A 10,504-nucleotide genomic window follows, 5' to 3' on the forward strand; every position below is an offset into this window, starting at 1 on the left:
GTCTTCTCATTCGATATCCTTTATTCTTTTATTGCGACAAAAAGCATCAATACAATGAATTGTGATTATAGAAATTACAGAAATGAAATATAATAGAACTAAAAACAGTATATTGTCCAGGATTTCCCTTTTGATCTATTTCATTTTGAATCTGCAAGATTTTTGATAATGGAAACATGAGAGGTCCTACCTATTCTCAAGCAATACATCGTATCATGACGGGATGAATACCGCCCCAGATGTCCTTGAGAAATCTTGACCATAACGAATAGTGAAGTTTGAATTCCTATTCTCAGTGGCAAATATAAAAGATATTTGTCAAATAAAAAGGACATAGATATAGATACAGGGGAAAACATGATTTTCGCAAATTCACCATGTATTTCTTTATATTTTAGTGATGAATAGCGCCACCAATGGGTGACATTCAGTAAGAGTACTTTTCAAGAAAAGGTTAAATTTTGTAGAATTCTCCTTTATAGGTACCATATTTTCTTTATAATTTATTATTCAGATTAATGAAAAAACATCTCGATGGTGTCAATTTGAATAATATACGAAGTATACCCGCTGTACGCTGTACATCATAATTATTAGCACTGGTCAGCGCTATCCTGTCGAACGGAAGCACGGTGGTTTTCGTGTAAAGGAGGGTGCCCATCACAAGTTGTGATAAAACAATGAAAGAGGAAAAAAAGCCAAGAGCTTTTTAATGTTTAGAACTTTATTCACAGCAATATCAAATGAGAAGTGAAAGTACCTATAAATCTCTGTAGCGAATCTATTTGAGTTCATTGGGATATATCATAACTACAGTCTATTTGTCAATAGGCCCGTTCACAAACAACGAAAATCGAAATTTCAATCGCGATCCAAATTTCGATTTTTTTTTCGACCGTTCATACACAGGGAAAAATCGCACTTCGCAGCAAGGAAAGAACGATCAGTGGCCAAACTGCTCATGCGTGAAACTTGCATGACCGAAGACTGACCCCGTCCGCAGTCCCAATAGAGTTTCGCACGCGCTACGAACGATGGGATTAAAAATACCGATTTCCGAATCTCGATCGCGCTCACACACACGACGCTTGGCAAAATAATCGCGATTATTCTGAAAAATCGCACTAATAGTGCGAGTTGGATCGCGATAAGGATCGCGGTAATTAGTGAGATTTTTCTGTCCACACTGGAAAAAATTTCGAAATTTTGATCGCGATAAGAAAATCGATTTTTAAATCGCACTTTTTCCCTTGTGTGTGAACGGGCCTATTGTTGTCTCTCCTATTTTGTACCGCTATAAGAGCCATCCAGGGGACCCGTTTCATAAAACTTTTTATCAGTGACAAGTGCCACATTTCTCTGACATCAATAGCCGGGTTCACACGTACATCAATTAGCGGGATACAAATCTCGAGATTTGCATCGCGATCGTCATCCCGAGTTTTTTGCACGTGTGGACAGAAAAAACCCGAAAATTAGCGGGATAAGCATCGCGATGCTAATCCCAAGAAATCTTGCGCTGGTTCGCCAATTAGCGGGATAATTGGCCCCGCGCTGGTATGTGTGAACGGTCGGGATTAGAATCTCGAGTTTTTACATCCCATCATGCAATGCGCACATCACAACAGCGAGGCCTCTGCGAGGAGGTCCTTCACCTCTTTGGAGAACAATAACAGCAGCGCGCGAACCACACCAATGACGCGTAAAAGACAATGGACAAAGGAAAGTGCGCACAGGTGGTGATAGAGAAGGGCGCTGTGTGACCCAGTTTGCAGGCTTTGCTGTTATCTCTATCGGCAATTAGCGGGATAATTCGGTACGTGTGGACGCTCGCCAAATTAGCGGGATACCGATCGCGATCGCTATCCCGCTAATTTGGTACGTGTGGACGCTCGCAAAAAAACTCGGGATGAGCATCGCGATCGTCATCCCGCTAATTTGTACGTGTGAACCCGGCTAATGTGAACAAGAAATAATATTGTTCATACCTATAAATAGAATTGGAAATCCTCTGCTGATGGTGTCTCGAACAACTGAGGGGTATTGATATGCCACGGGTCCGGGGAAATTGCATGCCATTATACTTTTATGATCTATGATATTGTTCAATTCATTGTGTTCCTATACCGTTATCACATTCCAGTGTTTGAAATCCAATCCGTACGTTGTCATATCATTATTGCGTAGTCGTGATTGCTACGTCGGGAAAGTCATCCGTTTGGCTGTAAAATCACTATGTATTCAAACAACTCTATAACGTGCTATTATAGATTGATCTACTCTCTGTATGAACCAGTGTATCTATTTTTTATCATCATTTCTCCTCGTTTGAGGATTGAATCCGTCACTCTTTTCCCAGCCACGCCTGCCACATCTTGACCCCGATCATTCCCGCTCCGTCGGCGTACCGTTCCTTCACCCGCTGCCTCACGTAGTCGCTGGTGCCGTAGCGAAGAACGGGCTTCTCGGCCTGGAGACATTCCAACAACGTGTCCGAGACGGCGCTAACGTCTTGCATCGGAGGCCCGTTGGTTGATCTCATCCACTGAGCGCACTCACCAATTATCTGTGTTATGACGTCATTATTGTGAGAGAAGATTGTTAATATTGTGCATTTAACAAGATTGTGTATTACGCTTTGATTGTTTGATATCTTTGATACGTTGTATTTTTCCCTGTCCATCAATAATTATTTTGTATGTTCCAGTACTGCAGTATAAGTACATGAATAAATTCAATTCAAATTTACAATCAAAGAGAAGAAAAACGATAACAAATTGGCAGTGATCATAGGGAAAATGAGACTGATTTGCGATGAAAAGAGAAATACAATAATGATATCTAGGATGGTAATGATATAAGATGCAAAAAGAATAAAAGTGGCCAAACTCTTGTATGGTCATGATGGACCTCATAATGATAATATACCAAAAACAAAAAAAGTGACTATTATTGTTATAACGTTGTTACACTGTTCCGGACCGGTAGTCAGCTCAGCGAATATTACATAGATAGTGTTTCTATCACAGTGAGGAACATCAAAAGGTAATCGTATGTATAGTTTCAATCAAGGCCTACAGGTATTCAAAACTGTCAAAACAGCCAACAAAGCACAAGGCTGAGGCATAGCATACATCATTATTATGATGATTATACTAGTATTTGCTTACAAAACTATAATGGCAGGTATTGTCTGTCATTCCTCTTGATAAAGATGAATGAGCCAGATAACAATTTGCAATGTTGCTTCCAAGATGAACACAATCTTAAGCCCTACTTTGTGGGTTTCTGGATCGGCCTTGGACTTGCTCATCGTCTCGGGTGTGGGCATATCTACGGCGGCTGTGGTGTGGAACGCAGTCTCCACTGGTCCCGGGTTTACCGAGCTGATCCTGTGATGTTTGGAGGGAGTGAACGAGGGCAAATTGACAGAAAATAACCAAAATGAATCATCAACAACAACAACTGAATGATAGTTTCATTAGCCTTTTAATTTAGGACTATCGATCACATGTGCATATAGAATTTGATTCATGATGCAATTAATAATACTTAATGAAATTTGAAATATATTGATTGACATCATGCAGGTCAATGCAAACGTCGCACTTAATTCTAAGGAAGTATACAACAAATTAAAATTTTCAGTGCTTTGTCTTTCATCAGATATCAGCATGAAATATCAACAAGAAGATATCAACGAGAAGTTTCAATGCAGTAATTTTGAGCAAAATTATCAGAAACAGCGTATATTTTTGTGTGTAAGAGGCACATCTGATGTATGTTTTTGAATTCTACTGCGATTTCTGTCTTTATTTTAAAGTCCTAGACAGTCATAACAGGTTGGAGGCTGGGCCCCACCACTTACCAGACTCCGAACGCATTTAGTTCAGGCCACATGGATTCGCAGAACCCGTCAACAGCAAACTTGGAGGCGCTGTAAACAGCGCAGAGAGGGAAGCCTTGTAGGAGAAATGGGTGTGTTGAGACGAATAAGGTCACAAAATAGTGTGTAATATTGAAAAATGAACACGAAACTGATTTTCTGCATTAATTTGAGATATATTTTTCACTTCGATGCAACATAACCATGCGCCTAATTCACTCCGATAAGAGTGTGCATGAAAATGTAATAGACATGCACTGCAAAACTATTTGCACCGGACGCAGAAAAATAGGGGTAACCATAGTTATTCCGAATGTTGGTTAATTCGAAAATGAAATAAAATTCGTTATTCTGATAGTTCGTTATTCAGAAACACATGAATTCCCTCTTTCTGTATAGATGTTCGTTAACCCGAGGATGAAAAAAGATTGGTTAATAACCGAATATTTTTTCTTTTAGTTTTTCCGATTTCCGAAGATTTACTAATCCGAAAATGAAGAGAGGCGCGTGCTAACGAGGCTTTGATCGGAATAGCGAACATTTTAGCATTTTGGGATTAACAAACCTTCGGAATAACGAACTGTAACCCTCGCACAGAAACCAACATTACAAAATGCACCTAGTTCGTTCGTTACTTAATATATTGATGAAAAGTAGACTAACTTTCACACTCTCCCTGTCCCATTTTTGGACAGGTAATACGAGCGATTTCATGTTTTTCCAATCCTTCATTACACATCTTGTTGTTCTTCTTTTTTCCTTCTCTTAACCTTAAAGATTATAAAGCGCCGTGAGCATCATTCTCTTTGGTGGATAGTTGCGTTTTAGAAATGTACACTATATTATTTTTATTATTGCTGCTGTCATTATTATTATTATCATTATCATCATCATTATTTTGTTTGTTATGGTCATTTCAAAACTTTATATTGTTACTGTTAATGTTCCCCAGTCTATCAACTTATGTTGATTCATATATGGTGATATACTGAGAAGGAATTCTGTTGAACGACAGTGTTGCAGTGAATAATTTAGACTATGAAGACAACGCTATTATAGATTCTTACCCATAATCCCTACCAAGCTGCTGATATTGACGATGCGGCCTGACCTCTGGCGTTTCATGGCAGGAATCACTTCCTGGGTCATTCGAATGAGTCCCACGACGTTCGTGTTCATCATTGTTTGCATCTTATCCTGAGACATATCTTCAAGAGGGCCGTACCAACCGAAGCCAGCATTATTTACTGTATATGGGGAAGGCAGAGTCCAGTAAAATCATTAACCTTTCCCGGATGCGTTTTTTTTTAAAGACGGCACAGATTGGGGCATGGCGCGTGTTAAACCTATGGGAAAAACGTTGGGTTAGGGTTTATGGTTAGGGTTAGGGTTAGGGTTAGGGTTAGGGTTTGATGGTTAGGGTTAGGATTAGGGTTAGGGTTAGGTTTAGGGATAGGGTCCCCAATCTGTGCCGTCTAAAAAAAAAAACACGCTTCCCGGATCATAATCAAACAATGCCATTGACATCGTATACGAAGAAGTTGCCAATGGGAATGCCATCAGAGTCAAACTGCAAACATGGATCACAGAATCTTGGGTTGGTGAACTAGACATAGTATCCTACTTGGACTGTTAGTTTTCCTTTCTTTCACTTTATTATTTCTCGTTTATTTCTACATGTTTGTAATCCATGCGTCTCTGCCCGTTTAATATGCGATGCCAATCCGTGATCATTTCACTATGAAATGAATTGAATTTAATTGAAAAAAGTAAGCTGCGATGCCGTAAGCTGAAAATAACCCCACCCTGATCCAACGGCGTAGCCAGGATTTCATCTTAGGGGGGCGGTTAGTCTGCGAGGGAGCGAAGCGACCGAGCCCGAGCGAGCGGAGCGAGCGAGGGGGGAGGGTGTGGGAGGGGGGTGTCCCCCCTCCCACGGTAAGAACTTTTTTGCATTTGGATGTTGCAAATGGTGCAATTTGATGCATGTTTTTGCGCGTTTTATTGACGTGAAACAGTCCCACTTGTTTATGGTAGCAGTTTATTTTGATGTAGATTATTATTGAACAATTTACCTATAAAATGGTATAATTCCAATACACTTCTTGTATTAATTCTTTTCACTGAACATCATGAACGCGACTGGACCCGGGCGAGCGGAGCGAACGAGGGGGGAGGGGATTGTGTGGGAGGGGGGTGTCCCCCTCCCACAGTAAGAACTTTTTGCATTTTGATGTTGCAAATGGTGCAATTTGATGCATGTTTTTGCGCGTTTTATCGACGTGAAACAGTCCCACTTGTTTAAGGTAGCAGTATATTTTAGTGTAGATTATTATTGAACAATTTGCCTATAACATGGTATAATTTAAATACACTTCTTGTATTAATTCTGTTCACTGAATATCATGAACGCGACTGAACCCGAGCGAGCGGAGCGAGCGAGGGGGGGGGGGGGGGGAGGGTGTGGGAGGGGGGTGTCCCCCCTCCCACGGTAAGAACTTTTTTTGCATTTGGATGTTGCAAATGGTGCAATTTGATGCATGTTTTTGCGCGTTTTATTGACGTGAAACAGTCCCACTTGTTTATGGTAGCAGTTTATTTTGATGTAGATTATTATTGAACAATTTGCCTATAAAAGGGTATAATGTAGATACACTTCTTGTATTAATTCTTTTCACTGAACATCATGAACGCGACTGGACCCGGGCGAGCGGAGCGAACGAGGGGGGAGGGGAGGGTGTGGGAGGGGGGGTGTCCCCCTCCCACAGTAAGAACTTTTTGCATTTTGATGTTGCAAATGGTGCAATTTGATGCATGTTTTTACGCGTTTTATCGACGTGAAACAGTCCCACTTGTTTAAGGTAGCAGTATATTTTAGTGTAGATTATTATTGAACAATTTGCCTATAAAATGGTATAATTCCAATACACTTCTTGTATTAATTCTTTTCACTGAATATCATGAACGCGACTGAACCCGAGCGAGCGGAGCGAGCGGAGCGAGCGAGGGGGTAGGGGAGGGTGTGGGAGGGGGTTTTCCCCCTCCCACGGTGAGAACTTTTTACATTTTGATTTTGCAAATGGTGCAATTTGATGCATGTATTTGCGTGTTTTAACGACGTGAAACAGTCCCACTTGTTTAAGATTGCAGTATATTTTAGTGTAGATTATTATTGAACAATTTGCCTATAAATACAGTTCTTGTATTAATTCTTTTCACTGAACATCATGAACGCGACTGGACCCGGGCGAGCGGAGCGAGCGAGGGGGGAGGGGAGGGTGTGGGAGGGGGGTGTCCCCCCTCCCACGATAAGAACTTTTTGCATTTTGATGTTGCAAATGGTGCAATTTGATGCATGTTTTTGCGCGTTTTATCGACGTGAAACAGTCCCACTTGTTTAAGGTAGCAGTATATTTTAGTGTAGATTATTATTGAACAATTTGCCTATAAAATGGTATAATTCCAATACACTTCTTGTATTAATTCTTTTCACTGAATATCATGAACGCGACTGAACCCGAGCGAGCGGAGCGAGCGGAGCGAGCGAGGGGGTAGGGGAGGGTGTGGGAGGGGGGTGTCCCCCTCCCACAGTAAGAACTTTTTGCATTTTGATGTTGCAAATGGTGCAATTTGATGCATGTTTTTGCGCGTTTTATCGACGTGAAACAGTCCCACTTGTTTAAGGTAGCAGTATATTTTAGTGTAGATTATTATTGAACAATTTGCCTATAACATGGTATAATTTAAATACACTTCTTGTATTAATTCTGTTCACTGAATATCATGAACGCGACTGAACCCGAGCGAGCGGAGCGAGCGAGGGGGGAGGGGAGGGTGTGGGAGGGGGGTGTCCCCCCTCCCACGATAAGAACTTTTTGCATTTTGATGTTGCAAATGGTGCAATTTGATGCATGTTTTTGCGCGTTTTATCGACGTGAAACAGTCCCACTTGTTTAAGGTAGCAGTATATTTTAGTGTAGATTATTATTGAACAATAACACTTTGCCTATAAAATGGTATAATTCCAATACACTTCTTGTATTAATTCTTTTCACTGAATATCATGAACGCGACTGAACCCGAGCGAGCGGAGCGAGCGGAGCGAGCGAGGGGGTAGGAGAGGGTGTGGGAGGGGGTTTTCCCCCTCTCACGGTGAGAACTTTTTACATTTTGATTTTGCAAATGGTGCAATTTGATGCATGTATTTGCGTGTTTTAACGACGTGAAACAGTCCCACTTGTTTAAGATTGCAGTATATTTTAGTGTAGATTATTATTGAACAATTTGCCTATAAATACACTTCTTGTATTAATTCTTTTCACTGAATATCATGAACGCGACTGAACCCGAGCGAGCGGAGCGAGCGAGGGGGTAGGGGAGGGTGTGGGAGGGGGGTTTCCCCCCTCCCACGGTGAGAAGTTTTTGCATTTTGATTTTGCAAATGGTGCAATTTGATGCATGTTTTTGCGTGTTTTAACGACGTGAAACAGTCCCACATGTTTAAGATTGCAGTATATTTTAGTGTAGATTATTATTGAACAATTTGCCTATAAAATGGTATAATTCCAATACACTTCTTGTATTAATTCTTTTCACTGAATATCATGAACGCGACTGAACCCGAGCGAGCGGAGCGAACGAGGGGGGAGGGGAGGGTGTGGGAGGGGGGTGTCCCCCCTCCCACGGTAAGAACTTTTTACATTTTGATTTTGCAAATGGTGCAGTTTGATGCATGTTTTTGCGCGTTTTATCGACGTGAAACAGTCCCACTTGTTTAAGGTAGCAGTATATTTTAGTGTAGATTATTATTGAACAATTTGCCTATAAAATGATATAATTTAGATACACTTCTTGTATTAATTCTTTTCACTGTATGTCACGAACTCGACTGAACTCGAGCGAGCGGAGCGAGCGAGGGGGTAGGGGAGGGTGTGGGAGGGGGTACACCCCCTACGGTGAGAACTTTTTGCATTTTGATGTTGCAAATGGTGCAATTTGATGCATGTTTTTGCGTGTTTTAACGAGTTGAAACAGTCCCACTTGTTTAAGGTTGCAGCATATTTTAGTGTAGATTATTATTGAACATTTGCCTATAAAACAGTATAATTCAAACACACTAGTCTTCTTGTATTAATTCTTACATTGAATATCATGAACGCTGTCTGTTCAGCAATCAAACAGAAACAGCATGCACACGAGGGTGTAGATAGGGGCATATCCCCTTCCACACGAAGGTGATTTTGCGTTTTCAGACCTGAAATTCAGCGATCTGGTGCAAATTTTTGGTGCAACACTTTTTCATCGAAGTGTTAAAATCACGGAATTTAGCTCTTATTCCGAATGTGCACCATCTGTGCGTATGTATTAAGTCTAGTGAGGTAGAACTTAGGGGAAGGGGGATTCCCCCTCCCTCTCGCGGAGCTTTTGCGTTTTTAGAATTGAAATAAAGCGATCTTGGTATGTCTAGCCACAGTCTACTTCTTTGCATGGCGGGGGGGGGGGGGGGGGGGGGCGAGCAGGGAGAAGGCGCTGGCGAGTATTATCTCCACTCTTCCCTTCCGATGGAGCTTATATCTTTTTAAGGTTGAAATTGAGATATCTCGTATACGCATAATACGCATATTTGATGGAATCAACATTTGGGTAATCAAAAAAAAAAAAAAAAAACAACTGATGGGGGGGGGGGGGGGGCTGAGGGAGGAAAGGGTCGATTAAAAGGGGAAATTCCCCTTATACATGAGGGAACCTTCAGTTTTCGGAATATTAGTGAAAAGTCTTGTGCACTCAGAATTATTCAGATTTTTTTGTAAATCTAAAAAGTGTACTTAGCTATAGGGAAAGAGGCATAACGTTAGAGGGGGAGGGTTTGGGAGGGGGATACCCCCTCCCAAGCACGAGAGATTTTGCATATTTTGAATTGAAATTCAACGATCTGGTGCACACTTTGAGTGAAATATTCAAAAAAAAATATCTTATTTGATGAAAGGTTGCAAAGGAGACCCGCTTCATGTGCATGCATACAGTATACACGCATTTTTTTTTTTCCGCCTCCCAAATCCTCGGTCCAAATCTTAGGGGGGGCGACCGCCCCCATCGCCCCCCCCCCTGGCTACGCCAGTGCCCTGATCAATAAAGAAAATGAAATAGTTCGTCCGCCTGTGAATTCCAATGAACGACCATAATTCATATTCTAGTCGAATTTGTCTGTAAAGACTTGAAACCGTTACAACTATACTCTTTTGTAAGAAAATCATGACTTACTGAGAATGTCAATGCATTGGTGCTTGTCGAGGATGAACTTGACCGTGGCAACGATCGACCCCTCCTTGGTGACGTCAAGTTCCCGGATGAACAGCGTCTTATTCAAAGCACTGCCAGCCTCCTTCTCAAGGTCCGCCTTCTTAGCAAGATTCCTCATGGTGGCGTAGACCAAGTAGGACTGTTTGGGATCCTTAGCCAGCCGGACCGCTACGTGGAGCCCAATACCAGCAGAGCAGCCGGTGATGAGGGCAATTTTCGGCGCCATGTTTTCAATCAACGATGGAAGGTGATGGAGTCCACCGTAAACGTCTGAGAGTCCACAACTTCGGGATATGAAGCGTCAGCTCAGCTTTGAAT

At 41.6% G+C, this 10,504-nt stretch overlaps 1 protein-coding gene across 1 annotated transcript; it reads right to left on the minus strand.

Moving 5' to 3' along the window:
* Nucleotides 1-2,344: 2,344 nt before the first annotated feature.
* LOC140232175 (retinol dehydrogenase 8-like) lies at nt 2,345-10,412 on the minus strand. The gene is made up of 5 exons (XM_072312315.1): nt 10,148-10,412; nt 4,954-5,133; nt 3,869-3,962; nt 3,278-3,392; nt 2,345-2,566 (listed from the first exon to the last, which is right to left on the minus strand). The coding sequence occupies exons 1-5, from the start codon at nt 10,410-10,412 to the stop codon at nt 2,345-2,347; spliced, it is 876 nt and encodes a 291-aa protein (XP_072168416.1).
* Nucleotides 10,413-10,504: the final 92 nt, after the last annotated feature.

The sequence above is a fragment of the Diadema setosum genome, chromosome 8 (assembly GCF_964275005.1).
Source record: "Diadema setosum chromosome 8, eeDiaSeto1, whole genome shotgun sequence".
In the NCBI taxonomy this organism is placed as follows: Eukaryota; Metazoa; Echinodermata; class Echinoidea; order Diadematoida; family Diadematidae; genus Diadema; species Diadema setosum.